The sequence below is a fragment of the Scomber scombrus genome, chromosome 19 (genome assembly GCF_963691925.1).
Source record: "Scomber scombrus chromosome 19, fScoSco1.1, whole genome shotgun sequence".
Taxonomy (NCBI): Eukaryota; Metazoa; Chordata; class Actinopteri; order Scombriformes; family Scombridae; genus Scomber; species Scomber scombrus.
In genome coordinates, this window is record NC_084988.1 from 16,524,356 (window position 1) to 16,538,928 (window position 14,573).

At 40.5% G+C, this 14,573-nt stretch overlaps 2 protein-coding genes across 2 annotated transcripts; both read left to right on the forward strand.

Annotated features, from left to right (window-relative positions):
• Positions 1–903: 903 nt before the first annotated feature.
• Positions 904–1,813, forward strand: LOC134000903 (rho-related GTP-binding protein RhoV-like). Its single transcript, XM_062440411.1, has 3 exons — positions 904–1,117; positions 1,201–1,259; positions 1,342–1,813. The coding sequence occupies exons 1-3, from the start codon at positions 952–954 to the stop codon at positions 1,789–1,791; spliced, it is 675 nt and encodes a 224-aa protein (XP_062296395.1). The 5' UTR covers positions 904–951; the 3' UTR covers positions 1,792–1,813.
• Positions 1,814–3,091: 1,278 nt separating this feature from the next.
• LOC134000982 (zinc finger FYVE domain-containing protein 1-like) lies at positions 3,092–14,051 on the forward strand. The gene is made up of 11 exons (XM_062440511.1): positions 3,092–4,527; positions 4,634–5,138; positions 6,319–6,533; positions 6,706–6,812; positions 6,908–7,016; positions 8,239–8,336; positions 8,555–8,672; positions 8,801–8,971; positions 9,201–9,381; positions 9,498–9,611; positions 11,799–14,051. Exons 1-11 carry the CDS (start codon positions 4,018–4,020, stop codon positions 12,029–12,031), a joined length of 2,361 nt encoding a protein of 786 aa, XP_062296495.1. The 5' UTR covers positions 3,092–4,017; the 3' UTR covers positions 12,032–14,051.
• Positions 14,052–14,573: the final 522 nt, after the last annotated feature.

Here is a 14,573-nt window from a genome sequence, read left to right on the forward strand (position 1 = left end):
ACCCCATCTTTTTTTTTTTTTTTTTTAAATCATTCCTGTCCCGCTTAAAAGACACAACAGGTGCCACTATACATTATACATATATATATAAAATCTCAATTGAACGAGTTTCAGCTTGTTTCACTCGCCATCTCCACTGAAGAAACGTGCGAAATGAGGAATAACGTCCGTATGAGACTCAATGTTGACCAGGAGCTGATGCTAGAGCAACAGCTCCGCCTGTCAACCACAACCGGTATTACACCAAATTATTGCCAGAATTAATTAAGTAGGCTACAGTTCAACTGAGCGACACCCAGCGAGGAGCAGTGAGTGTACAACAGAATAGATTTCCATTGACGGGTTTTTGCCACAAACAAACAAACGTCATGTAACATTTCAATTTTTGAACCATTTCTAAAAGGTATATTAGTGTGCCCTGGCCTTTGTTTCCAAGTATTTGTCGTTTTCGCTAAGCTTGATTAAATTCCAACTAATCATATTTGAAAATAGATCAAAATATTTAAAGGGGTCTCCAGTTTTGAAAGTAGCATCACTTGCTGCGTGTATATCCTACATGGTCAATTTATCACTCGTGTCTTCAAGGTCCCGCTTCCGATGGTTAATTTAACATCTGCAGATTTACATACTTGAGAGGTAAGTCAAACTACCGATCTACAAAGCATGTTCCTGTACTTTCTTTATCATATGGCATTAAAGGTTAAATCAGCTGAACTTTGCCAGTGGTCTTAGGGGAGTGACTATGTAAGTCAGCATCAAAAGGAAACAGATAAAGTGTTGGGGGGATCACTCATCTGATTGGTCACCTTTGTTCTTTCAAATTGAGGTGTCCCCCCCTCCCTTTATTGGCACCAACGGGCCTGGGGAGAAGAAGACATCTTTTACAGTAATGCTGCACTCCTGCATGGAGTTTCAAAGTGCTGGGATGGTGGAATAATAACATGAGGAAACATGGCGCAGGCCTGTCAGAGACATGATAAACCCAACAGACTGAAGGAAGAAGTGAGCTGCATGCTGGTGGGTGATGGAGCAGTGGGGAAGACCAGCATGATTATCAGCTACATCTTCAATGGATACAACAGCGAGTACAGGCAAACAGCTTTTGATGTGTTTACTGGTGAGTAAAGGTTAATTTCTTTAAAGGTCAACAACAGCTGGATTCTGTAGTAAAACTGATGTTTCTATCCAATGAACTTCCAGGTCTGGTTCACGTGAATGGCCTTCAGACACGAATCAAACTGATAGATACTGCTGGGCAGGTAAATATCCCACATTACTTTATGATTTCTTAACCAAACCCCAGAGTCTTTTGGTCAGCTCTCACTATTTAATCCTTGACAGGAGGAATTTGGCCATCTTCGCTCTCTGTGCTACGCCCACGTGGACATCTTCATCCTCTGCTTCAGCCTCGTCAACCCTGTGTCCTTTGACAATATCACTTCCAAATGGATCCCACAGATCCGCGCTGGTAACCCAACTTCACCCATTGTGCTGGTGGGAACTCAGTCAGACCTTTGCCACAATGTGGACATCCTTATTCATCTGAACCAGCGGAAAGCCAAACCAGTGCACTTCAGCCAGGTCAGAAGGCTGGCACGCAGGATCAGAGCTCATGACTATGTGGAGTGTTCAGCTCTGACACAGCACAACCTCAAAGATGTGTTTGACCGCGCTATATTTGCTGCCATTAAGCACAAGGACACTGGCACAAAACCCCAAAAGCTCAACCTGATTAAGAGATTGAAGACTTTTTGTGATTGTGGATGGAAGAAAATCTTCAAATTAATCTGACTGGAATCTAAAGAAAGGATTGGTGTTTGTAGTTTTTGACTTAAAATCAATTAAAACCTGCTTAACATCTTACCTTAAGATCCTGTGAGAAATATGACAATCTATGTATCAAACTCTGCATATTCTTTCTTCCTATCTGGCCTTATTGTTTTCATGTTTTGTTTGTTCCAATTGTTGTTCATGTTGTTGTTGTTGTTCTATGTGCGTTAAAGTATGTAATAAATGCACTGTAGGGTACCTTTCATGGCAACTTTGTTTTCTTTGAATCAGTGTTTTGAAAGTTACTTTGATTAATTAATCAGAAAACATCCAGTGTGACGATCCTGCAGTGTAAGATACTGTCAGTGGAGAAATGGAGGGAAAACACAAAGTGCCATTTGGAACAAATGGTCACCTGCTGATACTTTGAAGTGCTAGTTTACAAGACAAAGGCCATTTAAATCCATCCTCTGTGCCAAAGCTTATATTGAAACATGTTTCCAGCAGTTACTTTTAAAATACCCGCCTTCCTTTCCTTTATTAAACTAAGGGTCAAAGATCAAATTCTGATTAATTAGACTAGAAAGCAAAATTACAATTTGATATATTCAATAAAATGGATCAAGACATTTTGAACTTATTTTCATCATCAACTCACACTAAGAGATCAGATTAGATCATTTTAATTTTCTCAGAGGTCATCCAATCATTTCATATTACTTATTAATTATCCATTTTTATACCTCAGAAGAGTACACAACAAATAACATGCATTTTTAACCTGACCCTACTCCCAGGTAGAAAAAGTCCAAAAGGTTTACCACTTCCCACACTTGTTTACATGCACTACACCTAATCCTGCAGCACTGCAGTCAACATTCAACTCTGTGCATATGACAATAAAATCATATGCAATTAATTTGTTGTTGCACTTTCTGTGTATTGTCGACAAAGTATATTAAAATGGAGAAATAAAATAATAGTATGTTTATTTATGCAAAATAAAATAAATAGGCCTATGTGCCTAATAATAAACATGTATAGGCTACTGACAGGTTAATATGTTAAATAGTAGTAATTAATTACGTTTGAATGAAGTAATCGTTGGAAAGTTGAAGTTTTTCATTAAAATTACAAAAAGGCAACATTAAAGGGTTTTGGAAGCTGCTCAGAAACCGTCGACTCAGCGCCTCACTGGCTGGTACTACGTTTCCCACAATGCAACAGGCCTCACCCTCCTCTGACCCTGTGACTGAAAATAATCTGATCAGCTGATGTGACCTGGCAACAAAATAACGTAGCTAGAGAAACCTGCCAGGGAGGGGGCTGAAGAACAAAAACAATGACACTGCTCGGACGGATTTAAAACACAGGAACTCTTTTAAAGACTTTTAAACGGAGTAACGTTGGGTTCTCTCCTATTTTAAAGCGTCTGCACTGATATCCGAGCTTTTAACATCGACTGGCTGTTGTTTTTTGTTGATATGTTAACTCTGCAGCTCAGTTGACAGACTGGAGGCTAGCTGTTTGTTTGGACGGCTGAAACTGTTGGGGGTTGCTTGCTCACTAATGACGCCCTTTGTTTGGTAAAAAGTTGAAACTGTAGGTCGAAACTAGCTCGCCATTAGCAAAGCATTCCTGTTTGGACGCCAAACAATTTGCCGTGTTTGCCAGCGAGCAGCTGAGGGTCAGTTTGCTAGCTAGCCTGTTGTTAGCATCAACATTTGCACATTCATCTTTTCAGGGAGAGTTCATTGTCTCGGTTGGTTCTGGCTGCTTGCACACATTTGTGTGTCATATTAGAGTGTTAATAGCTAACTTGAAGTGTATGTAATGTACTTAGTGCTGCTTTCAGTATCTAACTCTGATGTACAAACAAGCTAACTTGGTTGCAAGAGACATAAGTCAAGGAGACGGCTTTTCATCTTCACTGCCTCACTGTTAGCTGTTCGTTGCACTGACTAAATGTCATTGAAAAGTGTTTGGAATTCATACTGCAAAAATTAATTTGTTACATCCTATGTATTGTTGAGACTTTCTAGCTGTTGCCACAGTCAGAATCACCAGCCTTGACACAATGCAGTTGCTTTAAGTTGAATTTTGTTTTTGTTTTTGTTTTTGTTTTTTTGCATTCAGTCATTTCACTTGTCAGTATTATCACATATTGCTGTTGTAAATTGCTGGTGCTGTAATCAAAACTGCTCCTACAAGCACTGCTCTTTATTCAAGTTAACCTTGTAAGAAACGATGAGCGGCCATGGCTCATCTTCACAAAAGGGAGTCAATACTAGTCTAATATGTCAAGAGAGTTATGCCTGTGGTGGCGCTGAGGAAGCTGCATTTGAGTGTTATGAATGCAAAAGCTTGCAGTGTGTTCGTTGCGAGCTTGAGCTCCACAACCAGGAGTCTCTCAAGAACCATGAGCGGGTTCAGATAAGTCCAGGGCATGTCCCTTACTGTGACAACTGTAAAGGAGGTAATGGAGACAGTGGCAAACGCCATAGGTCTGTGGTCCGCTGCCAGAACTGCAAAGTTAATTTGTGCCAAGACTGTCAGAAACGCACCCACAGTGGAGGCAACAGGAAGAAACACCAGCTTACATCTTATCCTCCACCACCAAAACCTGCCGAGGTCAGCTCTGTCCAAACATCTGTGCAGCCCGTTGTCCAAGTAGTCGATGAGACCAAATCTCAGAGAGCAAAGCTCCTGGAGAAGATAACCAGTTTTCTCCTGGTTGATGAGAATGAGGAAATGCAGGTAAGTTGTGCAAAAGTGACACTTTTGCGAGTATGTCTTAATTTGCTATTTTGAGAACTCATTATCCCTTGTGATCCCCTTGTGAACTCTTATTGTTCTTTTCCAGATAAAAGATGATGCTCCATTTGTAAAGAGGTTGAACTGCCCCCCTGACCAGCTGCTGAAGGTGGTGTCCATCTTTGGTAACACGGGAGAGGGCAAATCTCACACCCTGAACCACACATTCTTCATGGGCAGAGAAGTGTTCAAGACCTCTCCCACACAGGAGTCCTGTACAGTGGGTGTGTGGGCAGCGTTTGATCCTATCCATAAAGTAGTGGTCATCGATACAGAGGGTCTGCTTGGGAACAGTTCCAAACAGGGCCAGAGAACCCGTCTCTTGCTCAAGGTGCTCGCCATCTCTGACCTCATCATCTACCGCACCCATGCTGACCGTCTCCACGACGACCTCTTCAAATTCCTCGGGGATGCCTCTGAGGCCTACTTGAAGCATTTCACTAAGGAACTGAAGGCCACAACAGCCCGCTGTGGCCTGGATGTCCCACTGTCCACCTTGGGCCCAGCTGTGGTCATCTTCCATGAGACAGTCCACACTAAGTTGCTTGGTTCAGGTACATATTCAGATAAAACATCTCAACAGTTCCGTTACTCATAAGTCCTACTGTTTATTTGTGGAGTGTAATTCATCTGTTATGCGCATGTTGGACAAGTTGGACCTTTGATTAGAATTTACCCAGAAGAACAGCTGACTAATCACAATGAATGTAGTTTTAATTGCTATAAGGGACGAGAGGCGGTGCTTAAAGGTTAAAAGCGAGGGGTAATTACAGTTTAAACAAATATTAGCCTGCAGTGTCTCTGGAGGTAGCAATCAGCATTCTGACTTTTTGAGAAATGCATAAACATTATGATTTGGACTTTAAAAAAAGAAAACTGCATTCTGTGTCAGTGAAGTCAAATACTGCATTTTTATGGCTGCAGTTATAAACTTGAATGACCATACCTATTTTTTTGCATATTTTAGTCCTGTTGCTGCAGTCGTACTTCATGTTCACATTCCACCATTTCCAGTGGATGCTTTATTTATTCTAGCTTTTTAAAATAACTTTCAGGCAGGTTTTCGGTTTCATATATTACAGAGTGAGAATAAACTTGCAGAGACTAGTGAGCATCACGGCTGTTTTTTTTACTTATTATCCAAGTTACTTTATCGCTGCAATGTGAAAGGAGGTTATTTTTAAAAAGCCTGTGCTGTGACACGCCCGGTAAAACTGCTAGTTAAGACACATGCCACATAACCACAATGTACGTGGTCTGATTCCAGCAACGTGCTTTTGTTGCTCATCATTTTCTGTCTTGTCTCTCTCTCCCCTACTTTCCTGTCATCTCTGTACTGTCATTATTTGATAAATGCATAGAGAGCCCAAATATTGCACGTTAAAAGAAAGTGATACATTTTCTCACTCAAATAAGGTTCAAGTGTTTAAAAATAGAAAAACAGAAATATATGGAAACTAGTCAATGCCTCAAAAACACATTTAAAATACATTAGGACCTTAGAATGGGAAGTACACGATTTGTAGTGAATCCACTGAAACATGAAAGAACACTGGTATGAGCATTTAAGACTTGGGACGACAAACTTAATACAACTGGAGGAACTGCATTTTAAGCGTTATCAAGTATGCTTGGCACTTTTATATTTCCGTTGTTTGTATCTGATGTACTGATAGACCTTTGCTCGATAGCCAGATCTTGCCATTAATTTTTGTGTGTGTTTTTCTTTTTTAGATAAGTCGTCCGAGTCAGTAGATCGGCTGCTGTTGGAGCGCTTCAGGAAGCTTTCTCGTTTCCCAGAGGCCTTCAGTTCTGTCCAGTACTGGGGCACACAGACTCTGAGCCCCCCTACTGACTTTCGTGGCCTACAGAGTAAACTGGAGCAGCTCCTAGATAACAACGCCACCCGTTCCCCACGCACCCCTGTGGTCATCTTCAAAGCCCTGCAGGTAGGACTGTATATAGATAAAAAAAATCAGCCACCTTCAAACCTGCTTCAGACTGGCTGGTTATTGTAAAGCCAATACTGAACTGAGGATGGTTGTTCTTCAATCTTTAATGCTCAAGGTTTAACTTTATTCATTAAATGTAATTATCTGCCGGTCCTTGATTTCCCTATAGGCATTAAGTGAGCGCTTCAATGGAGAAATTGGAGATGAGCTGGTAGCTCACAGCTGCTTTTTTCCTGATGAGTACTTCACTTGCTCCAGCTTGTGCCTCAGTTGTGGGTCAGTACCTATTAACTTCTATAAAATGGTATGCTTTATTATCTCTCTGTCAATCTCTTGCTAATTTTAATTCTGACTTATTACTTTAATCCCAGATCTGGTTGCAAGAACAGCATGAACCACCTAGCAGAAGGAGTGTGCCATGAGGAGAGGCATCGTTGTCGTTATTCTGTTCAGTACGATAATCGCATTTATACCTGTAAGGTAAGCCCAGAGGTTCACCTTTGTTGCTAAGATAGAACTAAGCATTCACTCTTTACTAGTGATGCTGTTATTACTCATCATGTGCCATTACTGACTAATCCAAAGGTTAAATCAATTTGTCGTGTGTGACCAGAGCTGGGGACTCGGACTCGCGACTCGGACTCGAGTTGCACTTAAGTCTCACTAAACTGTGACTTCAGACTCGACTTGGACTCGAGGCTCGAGACTGGCGAACAACCTTTATTTCATGTTATTATTATTATTCTCATTATTTATCTGTCATTAATCTTTTTGTATGATCTCTGGCTCTGAGCTAGATGTAAACGCCAACGTCATGCCACGCGCATGCGCCATGTGTGAAGCGCGCATCTTCAGTATCAGACATTGACAATGGCGAGTGCGATAAGTTCAGCAGGAGTGCCTCAGATCATTACGTTTGGATACAATGCCTTCACACTCCCGTTTTTCCCTGGTTCTCCCATATTTCGAAACCATCTCCCGCCGCCCTCCCGTCATTTCTCCCGTAATTGACAAGCCCCAAATTTGTTTGTTAATAATAATAAGAAGCGCACAATAGCAAAGGTTTTATTTTGAAAGCTCAGACAGGAAACCACTGCAACTCTTATTATGCTTAGTGCCACTAACTTAGTGGCTCCGCTACTAATTATTAAAAAACACAACGTTGCGTTAACTATGGTCATTTTATATATATATGTATAAATATTTTTTTGTTGAAGAAAATACAGTTATGGAATTGAAATAATTCTTAGTGTATGTTTCTTCACATCACATAGAGTAGATTCTCTATAGTGAACCTACCATTGATACATTTTCATACTGTCCTATATCAAGGTCTAGGTCAAGGTAATAGCCGAAGGTAAATTTGGTTACAGTTTCAGGAGAGGGCATCTCAACATACAAACAGATACTTACATACAAACTTCAGTGACAGCACACCACAAAAACAGACATGGGCAGGTGCTCGCAAGGCTAACTGATCAGGATGAAAGATTGTACAGCTCTAAGGTCAGAATTTGAATTTGAATTAGTGTTGGCGAGAGACCTGAGACTTGACTCGGACTCTTGACCAGAGACTTGAGACTTGACTTGGACTTGACCCTCAAAGACTTGAGACTTGACTTGGACTCTAGCTCAAAGACTTGAGACTTGACTTGGACTTGTAAAAAATGACTTGTGAACAGCTCTGTGTGTGACACCTCAGGCTTGCTATGAAGGGGGGAAGGAAGTGCTAGTTGTCCCAAAGACCTCAGCATCTTCAGACTCTCCATGGATGGGTCTTGCCAAATACGCCTGGTCTGGGTGAGTAGCAGGGGAATGACCTGCAGGGTCAGGGTGTAACTGGGCTTGGGTTAGGCTTATGTTACCTTTCACACAGCCTAATTTTAGCGCTGGTGTTCCAGACACTGACCTAAAATCACACAAACCTACATATCCTTCAGCACTGAGATACAGATGTATTACTTTTGTATATTCACAGAGACTAAGTTGGACATTTGCATTTATGTATGTATGTTCAGGTATGTTATTGAATGTCCCAACTGTGGAGTGATCTATCGAAGCCGTCAGTATTGGTATGGGAACCAGGACCCTGTGGATACAGTTGTCCGCACTGAGATCCAGCATGTATGGCCAGGGGTAAGAGAAACAAGCTAATCAGTCTAATTATTTGATATAGGCTGTAATTGCTTCATTATCTATAATAGGGCAGACCTAGAATTATCTACCTATTTTTGTGGTAAAAATTCAGTCTCTGCTTTTTGCAGTCGGATGGCTTTTTAAAGGACAATAGCAATGCAGCGCAGCGTCTTTTGGATGGAGTCAACTTGGTAGCCCAGTCTGTGTCAGAGCTCAGTGTCAAGCCTGCCAAGGCCGTCACCTCTTGGCTGACAGATCAGATCGCTCCAGCCTACTGGAAACCCAACTCCCTCATCATGGTGAGTGACACACACAGCCCCACCCTCTGCCACCCGCCACCAACAGCCAAGTCAACACTTTCATGTCCTGACGGGATGTTTACTGTCTGTGGTGTTCTGTGCCTATTACACAATCTATATTTGCAGGTCACAAGATAAGAATTGGAGAGACTCAGAATACGTTCTCTTCCATCTAGCTCAGCTCTGGTCAATAACAACCCCTGTTGTTATTGTTTTTGTCCTGCTCAAGGTGTGCCATAAGTGTCATGAAGTCTTCCAGGACAACGACACCAAGCATCACTGCCGTGCCTGTGGAGAGGGCTTCTGTGATGGCTGCTCTTCCAAAGCTGCACCAGTCCCTGAAAGAGGCTGGGGTCTTGCCCCTGTCAGAGTCTGTGATATCTGCTTTGAGCAGAGAGCTTCATACGCAGGTACACACACTCTCTATAATGTCAAATGTCCCCTGTTGTTCACCTGTCTGTGTAATGAAGCCATTTTAAGATTTGTGTGTGCTTTGAGTTAAGCAAGGGTTTTTGTCTTTAAGCAGAGCTTCTTGAGGCAGAGCTTGAGGAGGAAGAAGGCGGAACGCTCGCCAGGAAGGTCGGAGAGGCAGTGACCAACACCATAGGGGTTGTAGTCACTGCTATTGACATCCCACTTGGTGAGTGTTTCCCACATCAAAACCTAAAGGGAATTGTTATGTAACAGGGACAAATGACCCAGTAAATGTGAGTGTATGTACACAATGCCCTCTGGTGGCAGAGGTGTATCATTCTTATTTACAGTTGGAAAGAAAAGCAGGAAGGTCTTATTTCCAATTTGAACTTTCAAAGATGTAATGCAGGAGTCTAGCCAGCAAAGCCTCCCTTATAGGGAAAATGTGGTGCCCTAATGGCCTAGTTGTAATAGAGCTTGTACCATTACAAAAAGCTCACAGGTCTCTGCACACAAGCTGCAAATCTTACAAATGTCACAGATATTTCAAGGAAGAAAATGACCTATCAAATGACTAACCTGAAAAATTATCCAAATTAAGAAGTTCATTTCCATCCTGCTTGGTGACACATTACAGAGAGACTCACCTGAGAGACAGAAATGATATATTTCATTAAGCAGATATAAATACAGAATTAGCATATCTTCTACATCTTCTAAACACACTAGCTTCAGAACATAAAATGTTTTTGGGCAAACTCTTCAGGATGCACCGGTGGCATCACTTCATGTACAAGTGCTCTGCCATCTAATGTTTAACATAGACTTTCAGTTCTAGTATCTATTGCTTTGTCTCACTGCAAATGAGATGCAGTAGACCACCATTTGCATTCTTCTCAAATATTAGTCGTATACTCAACCTTGTAAATTTCGATGTGAATATTTAGAGGCTGATGGTATGACATATTACACATCTGTAAATATTTGTAGGTAATTGTACACTGCAGTCCTCTGACTCAGTTGCTTCCATACTGGCTACACTTTGTTTTTAAGAAGGTGTTTATAACCAACTATCTGACACATTTCTGTTGAGTAAATGTGAATTACATAGAAATATTTTCCTTTCAGGTTCATGTCTTTATCATTTGTTTAATCTAAAACCAAAGTAGTATACTGCTATGTAAGGCTACTATACTCCTACTATATTAACTGATGAATATGTTTTTGATAACCTGATATCCTGCTGAAAACTTCTCTGCGTCCAACACCACCCCAAAAATACCACAGAGCAACGTCTGCTCCAATCACAACACAATTAGTCGACTTATTTCCGCATGCGAAACATGCTTCCGGGTAGTGTTAATTTTTTTATTTTTTAAATTTAGTCTTAGTCTTATTCCTGTGTCAAATGTCTTGTTTGGTTTTCATAACTAAGTCAGACTTCTCCTGTTTTTAAGTCAAGTTCTATTCGACTAATAGTCCGTTTTAAGTGTTATCTTAGTCAAAGAAAACTGTAATTATTTTAGTGTAGTTTTAGTCAATAAGAACTGTCGACAATTTAGTCTTCTTTAGCCATAAGATTATATTGAATATTTTAGTCAATGTGGTTGAGCAAAACCAATAATGTTTTGTCACTTAAGTCATACTTATTTCAAATAAGATTTTATCTTATTATCTGATGAAAAACTCAGGTTGAGTGATTAAGAATGCAGCTTTGCAGTAAGTATCTGGTCTGATGGTATCGGTTTAATGAATACATCCAGACATGGATCATGTTCTGATTTGCATATTTATTTTGAACCAGTACGATTCAACCACTGGGTTTCCCATTGCTGTGGTTCACCGCCACAGTTTAATTTGCCCTGCTACAGTTTCATGTAGACACCCCCCACCTATAACTGACACTTACACAGACACATGAGCACACACAGACACACACACACACACACACACACACACACACACACACACACACACACACACACACACACACACACACAAACAAACACTAGTGTATAACCAACACTTGTGTTTACCAGCACACAACACCCTGCTCTAAACATCTAATTAATTTATGAATTTTCTGCTGTCTCATCATCGTCTTGTCTTAGTCATAGAAAAAAGGTTGTGGACCAAACATATTTAGTCATCGTTTTCAGGGCTTCCATGGATACCAGAGCCAAAGCCGCTAAAGTAAAGTGATAATAACTGAGAATTTAGGTTTTGCAAAGTTACTGATTCAAGTTTAAACACTACAGCATAAAACTTTTCTTGTCAGCAAGGATGGGAAGCACGATGGAGGTGGCCCATTCATGTGTGTAGTAAGTAAATGTAAAAGTCAGACTGTTATCTTACCACTAAAACCAGGACATGCTTGTTAATGCGTGAGTTTTACGTTCTGTGTTTCTGTCAGGTCTAGTGAAAGACGCAGCCCGTCCTGCCTATTGGGTGCCTGATCAGGACATCCTGTCCTGCCACAACTGCCAGCGTGAGTTCACTGCCAAACTGTCCAAGCATCACTGCCGTGCCTGTGGCCAAGGAGTGTGTGATGACTGCTCCCCGGAGCGTCGGCCGGTTCCATCGCGGGGCTGGGACCACCCCGTGCGTGTGTGCACCAGCTGCAACCAGAAACCTGGAGAACTTTAACAGGGATGGTCTTCCTTCCTCAGAGCACCAGAAAGAACCACTCACTCAGCTCGCAGTCTGTCACTGCTATACCTCTGTTACTCAAATGGTTCCGTCCTGTTTCTGTGGAAAGGAAGTTTTTAGACATATATACAGTAAAGATTTGGGATTTTAGAGTTCCTGTGGCCTTTGTAGAACAGCCAGAACATGTGAGTTACTTGACTGAGTGTGAAAACTTATTGACACAAATCCCGAATTTTACGTTAAACAAGGCTGTTGAGCTATTTTTCTACTATCAGAAAATATAAAAAAAATGTATCATTTAAAGAATACTAGTTAGTTGAGGGACTGGTGTGATTAGTTTTCAGCAATTGTTATTATTGAGCATTGTTTCTCTGATGTTGTATGTGTTATGGCCAGGAGATATTTTAAACGCGTGCAGGTATAAGTGCAGGTTCCATTGCATGCTGTACTGCAACATTTTAGTTTTTTGCACTAAGCCTTTTTCAGCTGTTATAGGCTGTTGCTTACCATGGCCAAAAACCAGATATCCTGATGATCAAGTAATCTGTCCCAAACTGAGTTTAAATCTACAGTCGGTCTAGATTTTGGATATCTGGTGTGCCAAAAATCATTCAGGTCACTGTGTTTGTGTTGGTATAATGTTTATATTTTACCATGTAATTTGTGGCTGTATGTACATTTGAAATGTTAAAAAAAAATTATTTATGTAAGGAAGATAAAAAAAAACCCACTTATTAGCACTCTGGCATGCATGACAGTCCGAGAGATCCATGGCCTTTTACTTAATAACCTCACTTTCTCTTTTACCATGCAGCATTTATTTTGTGTCATAAACTATATGTATTTCATGTTTAAATTGTTATTTTCTTGACACATCCACATTTGAATTGTTTTCTAATATTGACGTTGCCGTCTGTTTCGGTATTTGGATATAGTTTCTCACAACTGCAGGATATCCAAATTTGTCTCCAAACCAGTTTTACATTCATGCCTCCGGGTCTCCGTAGGCACAGTCTGACAGGATAAGGACTCCTGACAAAGCTCAACTCATTGATATTCTGTCTCCGCTCTTCACAAGCTCATTTTTCTATTATTTTTCATCCGTTATTGAAAGCTATTTTATTGTCTTTTGGCTGGTTTTTGTTTTGCATTAGTTATGGATATTTATATACTTTGTAGTGACTATGTGAACCACCTTTCTCTCTATATTTATTATTAGAATTTTTGTCTGTTAGCATTACAAAAAACAAAACAAAAACAGATGCTCAAATATGGCAGTGACAAGATATGGAACCATATTCAGTGACTGAAAGCTTTAAAGAGCTTTTTCAAGTATCTCTTGCATCATTATTAGTTTTATGTTATTGAGTAATAAGACTGTTACGTCTGGATATCATGCAAAGCACAAGTTGATGCCTTTAACACGTATGCTCGTATTGTATTGTTAAAAAGGAGAAAAGAGGAAAAAAAGGTCTTTGTTGATTGTGAGCTTTGTAGATAAAGTTAATTCTCCCTTTGCTCCTAACATGGAACTTTTAGTTCTGATGTCTGGGAAGAAATTGTGTCTGCCTTGTCTCAAAATAGATTTATCTGTCTGAATGTTGCATCACACACTCTTCTCTTATAATATTGCACAGGATAGAATAGGAAATAGATCATTTCAGATTACATGTACTGGAGTTCATTCCCATGCAAATGTGCAGTCAGTTGCTTCAAATATCCTTTGTGGTGTTTGAGAAATACACTTTGTGATGTCCAGTTTTTTTTTCTTCAATTAGCTTGGGTGCTATCATGTACACAATTTATCTACAGATTCCAAATCAAGCAGGAATGATTGATACTTTTGAAACGGTTGGAAAAGAACTTGAAAACAGTGATGTGCACAAGATGTATGGAAACTGGTGGGTGATTTGCATAAGATTAAAATTGTATCAGCTCCTGTCTGTCAAAATATAATCTGGAATTGCCTCCATGTCTTCAATGTGTGTGTGTGTGTGTGTGTGTGTGTGTGTGTGTGTGTGTGTGTGTGTTGTGTGTGTGTGTGTGTGTGTGTGTGTGTGTGTGTTTAAACCTCCCAGTGTCAAACCACTTACTGTAGTGTATGTGGGAGGAATAGATCGTGTGCACGCCTGTATGTTATGAGTCTTGCTTCCATTCCTCTCCCAACACTGCAGCTTTTTATAAAGTGAGGGAAAATGATTTCCTTAGTGCTTATTGATGATGTTAAATGATTTATAATCATTTTAATAAATAATGAATCCCAACCTTCCATGTTGATATGCTGTGCCACTTGCACTGCCTTGGTCTCAGCACACCAAACAGGGAATTGCTCTTGACATATCTAACCAAGCTACAGTAAGGGTCTCTTTAAAAGTGTTGTAATTCAGCTGTGTACAATATAAATACAAGGGAAAACCCTTTAAAATAATTTTGACAGTTTACCCCACAAAGCCACGCCCCTTTCGCGTACGCTGCAAATCTATTGGTGGACGAATTCACCCCGAGCTCTGATTGGTCCGTTTCCGTAGGTTTCCCTCAG

What these genes read in the sequence shown, in the direction of transcription:
- LOC134000903 (XM_062440411.1), top strand. Translation starts at nt 952, where the DNA reads ATGGCGCAGGCCTGTCAGAGACATGATAAACCCAACAGACTGAAGGAA. An exon ending in AGCTTTTGATGTGTTTACTG is followed by an intron (nt 1,118 to 1,200) that starts GTGAGTAAAGGT and finishes ATGAACTTCCAG; the next exon opens with GTCTGGTTCACGTGAATGGC. An exon ending in TGATAGATACTGCTGGGCAG is followed by an intron (nt 1,260 to 1,341) that starts GTAAATATCCCA and finishes AATCCTTGACAG; the next exon opens with GAGGAATTTGGCCATCTTCG.
- LOC134000982 (XM_062440511.1), top strand. Translation starts at nt 4,018, where the DNA reads ATGAGCGGCCATGGCTCATCTTCACAAAAGGGAGTCAATACTAGTCTA. An exon ending in ATGAGAATGAGGAAATGCAG is followed by an intron (nt 4,528 to 4,633) that starts GTAAGTTGTGCA and finishes GTTCTTTTCCAG; the next exon opens with ATAAAAGATGATGCTCCATT. An exon ending in ATCGCATTTATACCTGTAAG is followed by an intron (nt 7,017 to 8,238) that starts GTAAGCCCAGAG and finishes GTGACACCTCAG; the next exon opens with GCTTGCTATGAAGGGGGGAA.